Source organism: Suricata suricatta, chromosome 4 (genome assembly GCF_006229205.1).
Source record: "Suricata suricatta isolate VVHF042 chromosome 4, meerkat_22Aug2017_6uvM2_HiC, whole genome shotgun sequence".
Classification (NCBI taxonomy): domain Eukaryota; kingdom Metazoa; phylum Chordata; class Mammalia; order Carnivora; family Herpestidae; genus Suricata; species Suricata suricatta.
Window position 1 is genome coordinate 61,410,696 of NC_043703.1, and position 18,603 is coordinate 61,429,298.

Here is an 18,603-nt window from a genome sequence, read left to right on the forward strand (position 1 = left end):
AAGCTATTCCCTCTCATAAGCAGTTTAAAATAAGAATGCAGCACAATAATGAGTATTAAATACAATTTAAAAAATCCTGAGTAATTGGTAAATGTAGAATGAATTGTTGAAAGATCTTAAGTAATAAATTTTAAATTTTATTCTCATCATCCAAATGATGAAAAATCTTAAATTTATTGAAGTTTAGTTGTAACCCAGGGCACACTTCTATTTATAAGCTAAACTAGCTTACAAATGTCTACAACTCACAGTGCAGCAGAAAAATCATTATAAATCTGCAATGGAGAAAAGCAGAATAAAGCAATACTAAGACACAAATAAAATCAAGACAATAAGACCAAGTAAGAGTTTAGAATTTATTTTCAATGTTGATGTTTGATAGTATAATATGCTTTTTCATTCTGCTCCTCAGTTTAGGAAGCTACCAAGATAGGGAAGGGACTAAAAGATGAACATGGCTGTGCTGAAGGAGTTAGAGATACCGAAGCCCATGGAGAAAGGAATCCTTTCATGTAGTGGGTGAATGAATAAAGGGAAGGGGGAACGAACTGTTCCTTCTGGCCGGTCAGCTAGCTACTAAAGGCAATAAGAGAGAAACGCAATGGAAAGAGAGATTCTCCAGCTGCAAAGAGCAGGAACTGTGACTGATAACGATTCCACATTCCTGGGCAAATGTGAGAGTTCACTATCACTACCAAAGCCAGGCGTCGAGCCAAACACTCACACCCAATACAATGTGTAGTAGAGATACAACAGTACAGTGATGGCCTCTATTGTCAAAAGACCTCAAATCTAGTTGAAGGTCTGCCGCTTATTACTGTTGCTTGGAACAAATAATTTAACCTTTCCAGGACTAATTTCATCACTAATTAGGCAAAACATTGAAGTTTATATTTACAAGATACTTTCGGGTTTTAAATTATTCCGTTGAAGATTAAGAGACTTTTAATGATCTGCTGTTTAAAAAATAAAAACTTGGGTGTGTGGGTGGCTCAGCTGGTTGAGTCTCTGGCTCTTCATTTTGGCTCAGGTCATGATTTCACAGTTATGAAATCGAGCCCGGCATCAGGCTCTGTGGTGAGTGTGGAGCCTGCTTTGGATTCTCTCTCTCCTTCTCTCTTTGCCCCTTCCCCACGTGTTCTCTCTCTCTCTCAATAAATAAATAAACATGTATAAAAAACTAAAAGTAAGAAATAGTCTATGTGTCTATCTAATGTATACACATATGTGCATATGCATACACACACCCCTCCACACGTTATCTGGGGAATTGGGTTTCTTAAATAATGATGTATCATAAGTATATCAGTTATTTGTATGTAAATGGGAGGTATCTGAGGTGCTAACACAGCTTTACTTTGTTTCCATTTTACTCTCTCCTCCTTTTTATAGTGCTGAGTACTATGCAATTACTATGTATCATTTATCTTAAAAAGTATACACATATATCTGTGTATCTATCTATTTGCCTGCCTGGTGTCTCAGCCCAAATTATTCACTAATATCATTTATAAAATACAGAGTCTCAAATAATGATGAATCATCGTAGTGACAATGTTTAAAATGGAAGTTTCAGGTATTCTCTAGATACAAAACCACCAACATATCATCTCAGTCACGTGCTTCTGAAAACTTGGGACGTGCTTGTCCATCATCACCTCATACACAAGCAGGAAGAAGAGCAGTCTTTGTTTCTCAGTAGTGTATGCCGAGCACTGGGCTTTCACCTCAGGTCTCCACACTGTATTCTGATCAGTCACAGTCAAGTCCATTGGTGGTGACTAGAGAGTACCTTTAGAATTATTTCCCTAGGTTAAAAATCTAAAGACAAGTCCTGCTTTTTGCATATGCAAGAAGGCCAGTTGAAAGGGGAAAATACCTGAATGTAAGCTATGATCATCTGTAAAGTCAGACCATTAACTTTCTTGGTCTCTTTACTACCATGAACATCTCATAGGCAGTAATTAGGTGGTGCCCTATCTATGGGCCTTTGGACAGTTTAATAATCTTCAGAGTGCAAATATAACTTTCAAATAATTAAAAACATGACTCCTACAAATAAAAAATGAAAGAACATCAAAGATTTGATAACTCATTAATGAGGAACTACTAAGATGGTAAAGCTGGCTCACAGAACATTCTGAGGAACTGATCATGTATAGGCATTTGAGAAGGAAGGTTAGAACAAAACACGGGTTAATGTCCCACAGAGCAAAAACATACACAGAACACGAAGAAGCACGGGGCCTTTAATCAACAGTAAGTGGAGCCTCAAACTCTGATGCAGCCCCCTAAATCACTGAATAACTCTCCATGGGCCTGCTAACAGTGCTTCGGAGTGGCACTGAGAGGACACACTGTTCTCCCAGGCCTCGTCTGCCCCATTTCCAACTCCGAAAAATCTTCCTTATGTTCAGAAAGTAGTCTGCTATACCAGTGTATGTATCAAAGACAATAATCATGTACTTAACTACCAGAAGAAAGAAAAACATGGAAGGAGATGAGGAGGTTATAAAACTGTATAAGAAGAGCAATATTTTTCTTATGCATTAGAATACTATGCATTAAGAAGTTCAACTTGTCCAGTTATAAATGTCACAATGCCGTAAAGATGATAAATGTCAGAAATACTAATAAAGGCTCACTTATAACTAAATGGAAATGCCATCCATTTTAAAGCATATTCACAAAACATTTAAAATAATTATTTAAAGCATGTAGCTGTGATAAGAAACGAACCGCATACTTCCGGAATCAGTGAGGTTGTCATTAGTCAGTACTTTAGGATTTTGGTTGCCATAACAACATGACACAGCTTTCATCATTACCATAAACCCAGCATTTCTAAAAATAGCTATTTCAACATTCAGGTTCTGTGATCACTAAAACTGAGCTTTATTACAGAACCACAGTTAAGAGTGCAATCAAATGCATCACAGGAGAGAAGGTATTAACAGTTTAAGTCTTGGAAAACTAAAAACAAAAGGTGATAATGTATTTATGAATAATAGATTAAAGAATTTTGATGTTTCTTTCATCATAATACCAACACCAAGTCAATTTTTATCCTAGGCCAGCTTTCTGTCACTAACTGTAAAATTAAAGTATATTTTACGAAAGATCAAGCCCACATATCTTGTTTAAGTGTCACCCTATCACATTGCAAATATTTTTGAGCTTCCTTTAAAAACAATAATATAATCTCAACATCGAAGGGACTAACAAAAATACAGTACAGGCTAGTGTTAAAGACAAAAGGCACTGGAATCAGAAATAGTGGATTCAAATCTTGGCTCTGCTTCTGTCTGCCCTTGGTTCAATTATTAAACCATTCTAAGCAATGTCCTATACTAGAAAGAGGAAATCCTAATTCATGGGAGGATTAAGTGAAGTTAAAGGATCAGTCAGGTGTTCAGTTTGATAACACTATAGGAGCTGGGGTGGGGCAAGGGTGAAAACAGGACAGTTCAGAAGCTGGTGTGATAATATCGGCACAGGTGACATTACCTTGGACCAGAGTGGTTAACTGTGAACATGTTCAGAAGTAACTAGAGTATCCACTCACATACTTTCTTCTAGATAAACACTTAATAAAGTGGTTCTTTGGGTATTATAATGGAAGTTATATTGAATTAATTAGATTAACTGTATCACGTAACAGTTAAAAAAGAATACCACGTGACTGTTGGAACACTGAAAATTTACAGCAAAAAATCACACTTAATGATGAAACATCTGATACATTTTCATTAAAATTCGAAGTATGATATGCACACTCACTATTACAGCTATTATTTACCTTGGAGCTATCAACCAATATAATGATTTTAGTCATAAATATTGAAAAAAGATGAATAAAATTCATTATCCTTGGCTGTCTTTACCAAAAACTAAACACCTGATAAGCTAATAGAACTAAAATAGTTTATTTACTTGGCCAGATTCAAAGTTATCAAATGAAATTTAGTAAATTTCATATATACCAGCAATATCTAATTAGAACAGGTAATAGAAAATAAAAGTTTATCATAATAGTCACAGAATTATTTCCTAGAAATAAACCTGATACTAGATTATAAAACTTTGTTGAAAATTCTAAAATAACTGAATAAATAGGCACACCATGTTCATAGATAAAAATATTCACTAGTGGATTATACTCATTTCTTTTTTGCTCATTCTTACATTAGGTTGGTGAATGCTTAATATGTATTTGAAAAAAACATTACCTTCTATAAATGTGTGTGGTATTTTATATCTTTCTATTAGGTTGAGCTGATCAGTGGCACTGGTCAGCTCTTTCACACCACATTAGATTTTGTTTACTTTTTCTATCAATTACTGAGAAGAGTGCTGGAATATCTCCCTACAGTTGTCAGTGTATCTATTCTTCCTCAATTCTATGAGCTTATACTGCTTATTTTTTGAAGCTCTGCTATTAGATGCACATATTTAGAATTATATCTTCCTCATGAATTGGTTCTATTATTACTGTAAAATGCCCCTCGTATCTTTGGGATCTGTCTTGCAGTCTAATTTTTCTGATATTAATACAACTACTTTAGCTTTGTGATGATTCTACTTTTAAACTATCTGTATCCTTACTGTTAAAGTGTATTTACTATAGATAGCATATAGTTGGGCCATGCTTTTTCATCTAATCTAAGAATCTAATCTGCCTTTTAACTGAAGTATGTAGTTCTTTCACATTTAATATAATTATTTTTAAGGCTGAATTTAAGTCTATCATCCTATTTTTCTTATATTTGTCCCTTCGATTCTTTTTCCTTCTTTTTCAGCCTTGTTTTGATATAATTGCTTTTTTAGCATTCTATTTTATCTTGTCTATTGGCATGTTAGATAATTTTGTTCACTTGAGAGCTTGCTGCAAGGTTCACAATCTACCTTCAAAAATATTATTATATTATATAATAACCTAATGACATCATAAATGTATATTTCCACTTCCTTCCCATTCCACCCTTTGTACACTTCTTATAAATTCCACAATTCCACAATTCATTGTATTTTTGTTTTAAACAGTTCACTATCTTTTAAATTTAGCATTTTCTTCTTTTTAAATTTTTTTTAATGTTTATTCAATCTTGAGAGACAGAGAGAGACAGAAAGAGGGCAGGGCTGGGGCAGAGAAGAGAGGGAGTCTCAGGATCCAAAGCAGGCCCCAGGCTCTGAGCTGTCAGCACAGAGCCCAATGCGGGGTTCGAACTCACCAACAGTGAAATCATGGCCTGAGCTGAAGTCAGATGCTTAACTGACTGAGCCACTCAGGTGCCCCATTTCATTACATTTTCAATGTCATTCTGACATGTTTGTTAATTTGGTATTGTGGCTATCCACTTCCCATTATATTTACATTAATTTTAAAAGCCATTCACTAAATAGAGATTTTGGAGCTGCATATATGTAAGCAGTGAGTATGAACAGGGTCAGGTCAGATCTCTTAGGGCTACTGAGGCATGAAAAAAGATTGGTAACTATAGATCTTCAATGGTAAATCTCCTATTCTTGAAAAGAAATTATCTTCTAAGAAACGTGCTTGGTATTTTTAATAATATGTGAATCTTTACCAACTAGTTGAAACCAAAGCATACTTACTTCACTGTGGCACTTAGAAGAAAGTTCAGCTGTGGCATTAACAGACTGTCTGGAGCTGACAGGTAACGATCAAACTGAACCTAAATGAAACAGAGAAAGAGCAAAACATAAAACATCTCAAATATAGCCATCTCATTTAAGGGTTAAATCTTAGGAAAAACACCATAGTACAAATAATGACTTCCTTGTGATCAAAATGAGTTACTTCGTCAATATTCTAACTAAAATTCCCTAAAAGCATCAACTTCATTTTTTAAAAATATTTATTAATTTTTGAGAGAGAGAGTGTGAGGGAGGCAGAGAGAGAGAGAGGAGGACAGAGGATATGAAGTGGGCTTCATGCTAACAGTAGTGAGCCCCATGTAGGGCTTGAAATCACGAACCATGAGATCCTGACCTGAGCCAAAGTCAGATGCTCAACTTCTTAACATAGTCAATATCAGCAATAGCTACATCCAAAATTCTAAATCCAAGTCATTCATCTTAATCTCCTTCACCAATCTTTTGAGTAAAAAATATTAAGATGTGATCAGATTTCAAGTGTACCTTACTTCCTTAAATTCACTGTATGTTAATTTACCTATTTATCCAACTAGTATTTATCAAGTACCTACTGTTAGGAAGGAAATCTATTAGGTAAAGTATATATATAGGAGAGCAAAAGAGGACAGTCCCTAGCTTCAGAGAGCTTGTGGCCTACTGAGAAAGATGGTAAATAAGTAATAGTGTAAATAAATATATAATTACAAACTGTGTTAGATGCTATGAAGGAAAAAAGCAAGGTAGTATAAAAGTGTAAATCAGGAGGGTGGATCTAGCTTCTGTGTTTGGCTAAAGAATCTGAGAAAAGGACATTTGACGTGAGATCTTAGAGATGAAAAGAGATGAAGTAAGTGTGGTGTAATGGGCATGGATGGGACAGAATGGATGAAGACACGAAGTGAGTAAGAGGATGGCTAACAGAGTTCAGTGCATACAGGTCTCATGTGCTTTTTTAAAGGGTTTTAATTCTTACTGGAAAGGCATGAGGAAACCATTAAAGGTGGTGAATAATCTGATTTAAATTTTAAAAAACTGAGCCTGGCTAGAGCAAGCAGAAGGAAACAGAAGGTAGATGCAAGGACACTAAATAGGTAGCTAGTGTAGCACCTTAGACTATAAGGACAATAACATGACGGACAGAAGATGAGATATTTGAAGAACTGGCCAGTAAAATAATCAGGATCTGGGTAGTCACAGGATGCTTCAGATCAGGATCTGTGTAATTTAATCCACAGCAGTATTACAATTCATAACTGTATACTTTTCACATTTATTTAGTTGTGTAACAGCTACACCCTACTTACTAGATACCTATTTTCATCCCAATTCTTAGCATAATGTCTCGAAAACAGCAGATAATGTTGAAATAAGAATGGACAGATGCCCTTACCACTTTCTGGGTTAAGAACACTTGGAAGAGGACCTGGGTAGGGGACAGGGGAACAGAGTTTGAGCCTGGGTTTGCTGAACCCCAGGGTCCTGCAGCATCCACTGAAGATGACAGGCAGTTATAGATAACATGATGGATCATACACAAAACAAGATTCTGTTTCTTTAGAGAGACATAAAATATTCAACTCAATTGTTATTAAAGTTTAAGACCCTGCACAAAGGAACCTGTAATGGGGTTTAAATATATTTTGTGGGTTTATGTTATGGACCGAATATGTATTGGTGGGGAGACAAAGAGAGGGAGGAAACACATTTAGTGGGTCCTAAGGTTACCGGTCTGTGTGTAGACTTATGTCCTCATTTTGAGGGGGAGGGGGGACGTACCCTGAAGTGGGACTACTGGGTAGTATGGTGAGTGTATATTTAACTTTCTAAAGGCTTATGTTTTTTAAAGTCTATTTCTTTTGAGAGAGAGAGGATGTGTGTGCATGCATGTGTGTGAGTGGAGGAGTAGCAGAGAGGGAGAGAGAGAATCCCAAGCAGGCTCTGTGATGCCAGCGCAGAGCCCGATGCTGGGGCTCGATACCAGGAACCGTGAGGTCATGACCTGAGCCGAAATCAAGAGTCAGATGCTTAACCAACTGACCACGTAGGCACCCAGAAACTTTTCTAATTAATCTAAAATTTATTCATTTTCATTTATCTTTATTTAGGCTTTTTAGAATGAAATCTATTTTGTAGTTTTTACTGTGATGTCTGAGGAACAGAAGTTATGACTGTTACTTCTCTTTCTCTAGTCTGTCACAATATAATATTTATCTTATTTAGTATTTTTTAAATCTACCTTGTCTAATATTAACACTCTCAGCTCTGCACTCTTTGCATTGTTGTCTTGTGGGCTTATCCCTTTCATTCAACTTAGCTCTGTAAGACGACAAGGAACAAAGCCACGGCATCAAAGAAACCATCCCAGGGAAGTACGTGTTGAAGTCAAGCCCTTGTGGAAGTGAGCACGTGGGGACGTAAACACGTGGGACACACAGTAGAGTAGCTGAGAGCATAGGTACCAGGTTGAATGGGGTGCTCGGAGGGTGAGAGCTAGTACAGGACAAACACTTGGCATGTCAAGAAAGGCTAAGGGTGGGCGCTGTTCTTCATCGCTGTCACTAGTACTACCGCCAGCATTATTACGATTCAGCTTCCAAAGAACATGCTCCTACAAGGGCTAAAGGAGTGTCATGTGACTGGGGGAACTACATACACGCAAAGTATACCCTTCAGACCTGGAAACACGCTACTGGAGGTGGCACACAGGCACACAGGGACGTGCAAGCAAGCTCCTCACTTGCAAAGGTCATAACGTGGAGGTTCGAGGAGTCTCACACTCAAGAGTCTGGAATCTGACTTCAGTGATTTCAGAAAGAAGCCAAGAACTATAAAGACTAATAGTAAGAAGTCTTTAGTGATACACAGCCCAACTTCTGTGTGTCTGTCATTCCTGTTTTTCTATTACATGAGGAGAACAACTCTGAAAATGAAGAAAACCTCAACAGGAACGATGAGGTTATGAGGGGAGTGTGGAGTATTACCACAAAGGTATGTCCTGGTCAGAACTCAGTGAAAGGAAACATACGTACAATCATTATTATTAGACCCAGTATGAATAAACTATATATCAAGAGGCAAAATCACTACCCAGGACAAAATTATCACACAGGAAAAGAATAATAGTGTTCCATAAGGAAACCTAAGTTGAAGTGCTTGATTTTATTCTTACTCACCATTGCAGCCTTCAGTGCCACGGAATCTAGGTTGGGCAAATTAGCTAAAGAGCCCTAAAAGAATAAAACAAAACAAAAAAACAAGATGCAAAAAGTTGCTACAGTTTCAGTTTACTTATGAAATACAGCCCATTAATAGCCCAAATTTGGAAATTCAGCTTATTTCCAAAGAACTCCAGTGCCATCTCTTCAGCCTCAACTAGAGCAGGGACTAGGACTTGTTCATTTTTGTGTCACGAGCGTGAAGGCACACAATCCTACTTGTTGGAGGGAGTGACAAGCACAGTGGGAACACCAGGATTTTTCAGATTTACTCATAAGTAAGGCAAACGGGTGAGGAAGCACTTAGAAAATGGCAGTGAGATATGGAGGCTTGAAGTTCCACCCTGACAATTTTAGACAGTATAAAACAGCAGCAGAATTGATTCTTCTCTGGTAGAAATTTGCTTGCTGCTTTATTTAAAAAAAAAAAAAATTGGAGCCGGTGATTTTTGAAAGCTTTGTTTAAGAACTCCTGGACTATAAGATGTGTTTCACGTTAATGCCACTTAAATGAATGCTTTGTGGCGTGTGCCTGGCTGGTGTGCTTTGGTACAGCGTGCGACTCTGGATCTCAGGGTCATGAGTTTAAGCCCCATGTTGGGCATGAAGCCTATTTAATAAAATAAAATAAAATCTTAAAAAAAAAATGAGTTCTTAGCTTTCTAAAGAAAGAGGCTTACATGGATTTCTCAGGTTCTCCCACTCCCTTCTCTCTTTCCACTGAAGTTCTATAACTTAACAAGATCATATGCTGGTCTCAAGAAGTATTTTCCTTTAGAAAGTAATAGACTAAGATTTGCTAAGTTAAAAAGGGGATGACTGCATTTACACAGTAATCCATGCATTCAGTTAGCTTACAGTGGTACTGGAATCTGAAAATTTTACTAGTATGAATACTCCTTATACATTTTGTATAGTGATTTTTGTATATTTTCATCATACAAAAATTAATTATACACTGTATAATTGGATACATCGTATAATTACATTATATAAAAATTACATTTTGTAATAGCGACTTTTGTATATTTTCATTACTTTTAACCAAAATTATCCATAGTAAAAAGTACAGCTAATATTTAGGGGCACACTACTATAATCTCAGGTAGTCATCCAGGAAAACTGTTCATCTATTATCTCACTTAATCTTCAGGACGACCCTATGGTACAGCTATTATCATTACCCCAATTCCACAGATGAGGAAACAGACACAGAGAGATGAGTCACTTTCCCAGGGAGAAGAGCTAGTATGTGGCAGAGCCAAGACTCAGTTAGAGGCCAGCTCGAGACCCCCGTTCTCTAACTGGGTGTTTCTCCACCTAGGAAACGCGCGGGCTTACCTGCTCAGGTTTATGCTGCTGTACGGTGTTGTAGATGTAACTCAAGCCTGCTCTAGTTAAAACATAAGAAGCTTGCTCATTTATAAGTGTGTCCAAATGCGCTTCAATCTAAAAGAAAACAGAGCAGAAGGAAAATACTTTAAAAGAGGACTAAGACCCACGTGAGCACAAGTAGGCCACCCCAAAGTCAGCTCGTCATCATGGACGTGCTCCTTGCAGTGGCCACGAGGCCAGGCCGTGAGGCACAGGGGCTGCTTCTGTGACAAAACCTTTTCCTTCCCCCAAAAAGGAAGCCCTCCTACAAAAGGGAGAGAAAGTCTCATTTTAAAAATGGTAGTTAGAGAGGATTCCAGGACTAGCCACTAGTCAAAATATTTGAGTGGCTTGTTAGTTCTTTTAAAAGATGGCAATAAACAAAACACAGAGAAACAAATAATGAAGAGCATTAAAGGGTAACAACCATATAAAATACTTAGGAAGACGTCTGGGAGGATGAAGCCTGGTATTCCTGACCTCCACACACCCTCGCCCTCCCAACTTACTGGACTGACTCAACCAATGAAACGTGCTATCTGGAGACGCCTGGAGGCAACCGCCTTCTCCGGGGGAGAAAGCAGTTTGTGACCACTCGGGAGAGCTGAGGACCCCGCGGAAGGCTGGCCAAAGATTTCCGGTCCAGGAACCGCGCACAGAGAGCTGGCCAGCAGGTGTGAGGGCTGTGCGCCCCCTGCTCTGTGGAATCTCTGGGGAAGCCATCGGCGGCTAACGGGGGCAGAATCCACAGGACAGGCTAGCCTGATGGGCTGACGCGTCCCCTAGTGGCAAGACGTCTGCTGCTCCCTTACTTTTACCAGTCCAGGCCTGAGAGTTTGGGGATCTTCCTTCCTTTCCTGACCAGGAGGTTCTCTCAGCTTTGCCCGTCTGTTTGCCAGCGGCACGGCCCGCTACTCACTGCGCTGTTGCGGCCTGAATGCTCCTGCTGTCCAAGGAGCTCCGGTAGCTGATGAGCCCCTCCCCCTAAAAACCTTTACAACTAACTTAAACAAAGGGAGTGTGTTCTAAGAGAAAGCCCATCTGAATAATTAGAAGGAGTAACTTTTCTGGAGGCAACCCTAGTAAAGGACGCAGAGTACTTTATTATTTTCTTTTAAGTAAATGTCCAAAAAGTACCATTAGAGCCCTTAGTTACTAGCCTTACTGGAAATCAAAGAAAAACAAGATGTACAAATATAAACATTTAATGAAAGAGTTTCTGCTAAGAATCAAATTAGCATCTGAAGAAGAATGGAAGAAAAGTAATGCAGTAACATAAAAGAAAGATTAAAGAGCTTTGAAAAGATATTAAAAGAGAGATTCTGGACACAAAACCAATAAAGGCAGGAACTTCAGAATATAAGAAGTATCAGATGGGAAAGTGATAATTAGATCATAGGAAACTTTATTGAGCAGAATAAAGGGTTGAATCTTCAGACTGAAATGGCTCTGCAAAATCCAAATGGAGAAAGAAACATACCAAAAAATACCCTGAGGAACTATCTGAACTCAAATAAAAATCCTTTCACGCTTCCAGATGGAGAGAATAAGTTACCACAAAGAAAAGAGAATCAGACTAACCTGGACTCCTTATGGGAGACGCTTGAAGAAGGTACGTAAGACTGGAAGAAAATTAATAGGCTATTGATAGGAAATGCCTGAAAATCAAGAATCTTTTACCCAACAAGGTAAAATTTCTTTGGGGGGCTTAAATAAAGCCATTCCTTCCAGCATCCACATCACTATAAAGTCCTCTCTCACAGCTCCGGGCTGGCCAGCTAGCCCTGGCAAACAGCCCATCACCAGGCGTGAAGTAAGGGCAGGCTTCATAAGCACTTACACACCGGGGCTGGTACCCTTGGAATGCAAAACAGGACTATGGAATATTTACGGGAACTGGTGGTAAAACAGACTGATGAACACCTGATACATAGGAATGCCTTCAGAAAAGATTTAGGCAGATGGTGGGTTCAGGGGTGGAAACAGTGATAAATATAGTCAAAACCAATGAATTAAAAAAAAAAGATTTTCTAAATTTTTATTTGAGAAAAAGTGAGAGGGACAGAGGGAGAGAGAGAGAATCTTAAGCAGACTCCATGCTCAGCCCAACACTGGGCTCGATCCCACATCCCTGGGATCATGACCTGAGCTGAAATCAAGAGTCAAATGCTCAACTGATTGAGCCATCCAGGTGCTCCTTAAAAACAGAATTTTATTAATTCCACAAAAAACAAGAGTTATGTAAGAAAGGAAAATTGATCATTCCTCATTATATTTCTTTTAAAAGACTTAGAAATTAGAAAATATTATGTTTAGACTTATCAAAACTCATTCCTCAGAAAACTCCCAAACTTTACAAGCAAATTTCTACTACAGCCACTGCCAAATTACTTACATACGTGTAATAACACAGAACAGTCAGAGTTTTTTCTTATAAACATTATATATACCAAAAGTCACTATTTCAAAATCAGAAGCCAAGTATCTGGTAAATCTTATAAACGGCTTAGCCACTCTACAAACTCTTAAATGAAGCCATTTGGTTTATAGGACTAGAGTCATTGGTATAACAAATTGTAATGTTTTGCCTAACACTGGTTTACACAGAGATAAAAATATATCTGTCCTCTGTAACACCTTCTGCACCAGCTAGAAAGCTTGAAAAATATAGCATATTATTCACAGTTCTGAAACTGAAATCTGTATACAGAATTGCTGCTCCAATCAATAAGAAAAGCTTCATTCTATCATCACATACTATGGTTTGAATAAAATATCATACTCATTACATATTCCGGCTTCCCAAAACAAAACTGAAATATCAAATATGTGTTCGTGTGTGTGTGTGTGTGTGTGTGCGCCTCCATCAGACTATATACCAAAGGATTTGTGGAAATTAGGTCACTGAGATTGGAGCAAAGCCAGGAACTGAGATCATATACAGAAAAAAGGCTCCATCACAGTGAGCAGTCATCTTATGATAAAATTTACCTGAAACTGTAGCATTTCTAGTCGTCTGTCAGTGAACTCAAACAGAGCTAGCGTTGTCTTCATCATATAGAGTGAATTGACCATGAAAGTGGCCATGTCGGCTGTGCCTAAATTGCTGGCAGACACGGTACACATCTGGAGGAGAGGATCCAAGACACATGACAAAACCTACAAATGAAAAATAAAATGAAATTTATTTTTTATTCCCTAATCAGTGATGCAGGCCTGGGTTATAGTACTTCAGAAAGAATGTCAAACTAACTGGAAGGGGGCCAAGTTATAAGATAAAATGGCATATTAATTATAATGTTTTTTACAATAAGCATCACTGAATAAAATGCTTTTTAAATTAAAAAGACCTGATTTAATATGTGAAAGAAAAATCAATGAGAGGGATTGTTACAATGCATGGGCTATAAAATGCCAGAATTTCAACAGAACATATAAGAGAGGAGCAATAAATAATCATTAAAAATGATTTACCACATACTTGCACAAAGTCAGCTTGACGGGCATCTAACGGTACGACTGAAGAATCGTGAGACGCCAAAACTTCACGCAACAATGTGAGTGTCTGATTTAATGCAGAACTTGGTCCAAGATCAGGTGGTGGGAGTTCCACCTAAAATAAAGGGTGGTTCATCCACTGCTTATATTTTCCTCTAAATGTTAAGGTATAAATAAATCCAATTCACAGGAAAGTACTACATATAAAAGATGTAAAGATTTGGGTGGCATTACAAAACCTAGGATTTATCAATAGCTTATACTAATAAGCATAAAGTGACACAAAGTTTTGTTATATTATCACAGAATTAATATATTCCTCTCACAATTAGAAGAATTTATACTTTTAAATTCAAAAGTTATAAGAAATTTCAGTGAGTCTTTGATGTAGAATTATATTTTTATACAGATTTGAAATGGCCTACTGTTTTGCTTTTTTAGCCCTGGTCATAAGGGCAACCCAGAAACTAACACTCCCCCAACAATAATATAATGGAGAGTCATCATCCACCCTCAGGCCCAAATCTCAAAATGTTGGCTCACTATGTGCAGGTCTGGGGTCTAGGAATCCATCTTTCAGTAAGCACCACAGGTGATTTCTGATGGGTCTCTGGGCTACACACTTCACAGATACACAGTACACACTACTCTACACAGTAGAACATTGCCACTAAAATCTTTAGTACTGAAGTTAAAGATTAGCTTTACATTTTAGATTACCAATTACTAGTTGTGTGGTCCTGGGTAAGTTCTTTAACTTCTCAGAGCTTCAGAAGATTCTTTGAGAATTAAGTGGGATTGTTGCATTTAAATGACTGGGTAGAGTACCAGGTACCCAGTAACCGGAAGGTATGCCAAGTTCATTCTCCCTACTTGCTGGCATCATGATATCCAAGAAGGGCATCATGATATCCAAGAAGAGGTATTTGTGAATTTTTGCTGAGTACTTATAATAATATAGTCGGATTTTATTTAAAAAATCTGATACTCAGAAGACCATGTAAGGGACCAAAGCCCTGTGTCATACAGAAAGGTGTAAGAATTTTTAAATACTTGGATTTCTATTAAGAATGTTTTATATAGAAAAGTTAATACATAAGTGACATCTGCAGGAATAGCAAAGTATGGACCTCTGAAAATCTTCCCTCCTTCATAAAAGCAACAAAACCAAAAAATTATAAGACAAGCAAAGAAACAAAAAAAATATGGTCCATGCATAGAAAAAATAATCAGTAGGAACTTCCTCGGAGAAAGCCTAGACATTGGAGTTACTAAATAAAACATCTGAATTGGCTATTTTGTTTTAAAGTTTATTTATTTATTTTGAGATAGAGACAGAGAGCACAGCAGGTTAGGAGCAGAGAGGAGAGACAGAATCCCAAGCAGGCTCTGTGCCATCAGCAGAGAGCCAATGTGGGGCTCAAACCCACAAACTGCGAGATTGAGTCAGACGCTCAACTGAGTCACTGAGCCACCCAGGCACCTCAAAATTGGCTACTTTAAATATGTTTAAAAAATGAAAGGGAACCATGTTAATGAACTAAAGGAAAGTATGAAAACAATGTCTCCTCAAATAGGGAATATTTATAGAGAGATAAAAATAATAAAAATAATCGAACAGAAATTTTGTCACTGAAAATAACTAAAATGAAAAACTCACTACAGGGACTTGACAGCACATCTGAGTAGGCAGAATAATCAGCGAACTTGAAGATAGGTTCATTAACACTATCCAGTCTGAGGGACAGAAAAAAAAAAAAAAAGGAAGATAATTCACAGAGCCTCAGAGACCTATGGAACACCATCAATGTTAAGTACATGGTTATCTTAGAAGGAGAGAGGAATGCACAAAGAATATTTGAAGAGTTAATGACAAAGATTTTGCAAATGTGATTAAAACAAAACAATCAAAATGTCTAAGAAGCTCATAAACTCCACATGGAATAAACTTACATAGTTTCACACTAAGACACATCACACAAACTGTCAAAAAGCAAAGAGAATCTGGAAGCAGAAAGAGAGAAGTAAATGATTATAACAAAGGATTCTCTTAAGATTAACAGCTGATTTTTCATCAGAAAACATGGAGGCCAAAAGACAGTGGATGGAATATTCAAAGGCTAAAAGAAAGACCATCAACAAAGAATTCTATATTCAGTAAAACTATTCTTCAAGAATGAAGGAAAACAAAAATTCTTCACTAGCAAACCTGATATACAAGAAATATGGGGAATCCTGGGGCACCGGGGTGGCTCAGTCAGTTGAGTGTGTAACTTTGGCTCAGGTCATGATCTTGCTGTTTGTGAATTCTAACCCCACACTGGGCTCTGTGCTAACAGCTCAGAGCCTGGAGCCTGCTTCCAACTTTGTGTCTCCCTCTCTCAGTCCCTCCCGACTGTGCTGTCTCTCCATCTCTCTTGAAGATAAATACACATTAAAAATTAAAAAAAAAAAAGAAGTATGGGGAATCCTTCAGGCTAAAATACAGGGACACTAGACAGTAACTCAAATTCAGATGAAGAAATAAAAAACACCAGTAAAGGTTCTGATGTAGGTAAGTACAAAAGAAAGTATTAATATACTTTCCATTTGTAACTCCTTCCCACCCTGCCCCCAATTTAAAATACAACAGCATGAAGCAATAATTATAATTCTATGTTAATAAGCACACAGTGTAGACAGATACAATTTGTAACAATAATAATGTAAAGGAAGAGGAAATCTGGTCTACATAAGAGTAAAGCTTTTGTGTGCTATTGAAAGTAAGTTGGTATTAACCTGAACTACACTGTTATAAATTAAAATGTTAATTATAATTCCCATGACACTACTAAGAAACTAACATTACATTACATATATGTAATGTAAATAAAGAGTAAGGGAATTAAAGAGCATACTAGAAAATATTAACATAAAAGAAGGCCATAAAAGAAGGACAGAGGAACAAAAACAGTTAAGACATACAAAAATAGCAAAAGGGCAGACATAAATTCTACTTTATCATCGATTAAATTATATGTAAATGGATTAAACATGCCATCCAAAAAGCAGAGACCAGCAGATGGATTAAAAATTTAAAAAAGATCCAACTATCTATATGTTGTCTTCAATAAAAAAAAGGTTTAGGGGCGCTTGGTAGCTCAGTCAATTGAGCACCTGACTCTTGATTTCAGGTCAGGTCATGATCTCCTGGTTTGTGAATTCGACCCCCATACTGCGAAGTGTGGACCCTGCTTCAGATGCTCTCTCTCTCCCTCTCTCTCTGTCCCTCCCCTGCTCGTGTGTGCTCTCTAACTAACATGCATAAACATTTAAAAAAAACAGAAAACAAAAGGTTTAAAGACACATAAAGGTTGAACATGAAAGGATGGGAAATGATAAACTGCAAAAAAACAAACTGGGAGCTAAAGCAGTTATACTAATTTCAGACAAAATAAACTTTGAAGACAAAAATGATACTAGAAAAATAGACATTTTATAATGTATATTATCAAGAAGACCTGATAATTGTAAACGTGTGCATCTAACAAAAGAGCCCAAAATACATGAAGCCAAGATTGACAAAACTGAAGAAAAAGTATCTTTCATGGCAATATTTATTTCAAGTTTCACACCTCCTTGAGTGTTGTTTCCTTTTTTCTATTAAATTCACATTAAATAAGAAAAATTCCAGAATATGAAGCCATCTTTATGAAAGTATTTTCTATTCATTCATCCAATTTAAAAAGACATCCAGAATGTTATTAAACTGATGGTAATGATAGTTAACTAATATTATTTCTAAAAAAGGGGCTTAAAAAAAAACCTCATCTTTGTGTTTTTCTGCATGGTGCAAATCCTTATAATGAGTTTATGCACATCAATTTTACAAAAATAATTAGAGCAATCTATCTCCCAAGCTGAATGAAATATGTCAGCCTGTTAATAAAATTAATTCAAGATGACAAGGTACGGATGACTATTATTTTGTGTTTTCAATGTTTTAAGATATACTAAAATACCAGTTTCATAAAATGAGTGTACTTATAATTCTGGAAATTTAATTAGAATATACAGGTATTACATATACATGCATGCATATACATAAGTAATAGAAAATGAACAGAAGCTAGTCAGAGAAAAAAATCACTCGGGGGAATTTTTAGATAAGTATATATCGGTAAGATTTGAAACAGTGTAATGCTTTAATACAGACATACGCAGCTACATAAGCCAGAGGAAATGTGTGTGTGTCTTAGTTTCCCAAAACCTTTCATAAATGGAAAAATAATAACCAAGTATTTAACAAATCCTGCTGGGAAGCTTCAGCATTGCTACATACACTGTATGATTAAGAACCTAATGATTAATGTGAGGTTTTCTCTTCTAAGTTATGAACTATATTAGAGTATTATTTAGAAACAAAAAAACTTAAAAGAGTATCTTTCAAAAATTTCATTTTTCAAAAAGACAGCCTCTTCAACAGGTGATGTTGGGAGAGCTGGACAGCAACATGTAGAAAAATGAAATTAGACCACTTTCTGACACCATTCACAAAAATAAACTCAAAATGGATAAAGGATCTGAATGTGAGACAGGGAACCATGAAAACCCTTGAGGAAAAAGCAGGAAAGAGCCTCCTAGACCTCAATTGCAGCAATTTCTTCCTCGACACATCCCCAGAGGCAAGGGAATCAAGAACAAAAATGAACTACTGGGACCTCATCAAGATAAAAAGCTTTTGCAAGGCAAAGGAAACAATCAAAAAACTAATAGGCAACCAACAGAATGGGAAAAGATCGTGGCAAATGGCATATCAGATAAAGGGCTAGTATCCAAAATATACAAGGAGCTCACTAAACTACATACACGAAAAATG

General features: G+C 37.0%; 1 protein-coding gene across 3 annotated transcripts in view; it reads right to left on the bottom strand.

Moving 5' to 3' along the window:
* COG6 (component of oligomeric golgi complex 6) overlaps positions 1-18,603 on the bottom strand; it is an 87,242-nt gene that overhangs the window by 20,918 nt on the left and 47,721 nt on the right. For all 3 annotated transcript variants that reach the window (XM_029936835.1, XM_029936834.1, XM_029936836.1), the window contains exons 14-18: positions 13,729-13,860; positions 13,239-13,406; positions 10,215-10,322; positions 8,832-8,885; positions 5,617-5,696 (exon numbers count right to left, since the gene is read on the bottom strand). In XM_029936835.1, coding sequence (XP_029792695.1) covers positions 5,617-5,696; positions 8,832-8,885; positions 10,215-10,322; positions 13,239-13,406; positions 13,729-13,860 — 542 coding nt within the window. The remainder of the gene's footprint in view (positions 1-5,616; positions 5,697-8,831; positions 8,886-10,214; positions 10,323-13,238; positions 13,407-13,728; positions 13,861-18,603) is intronic.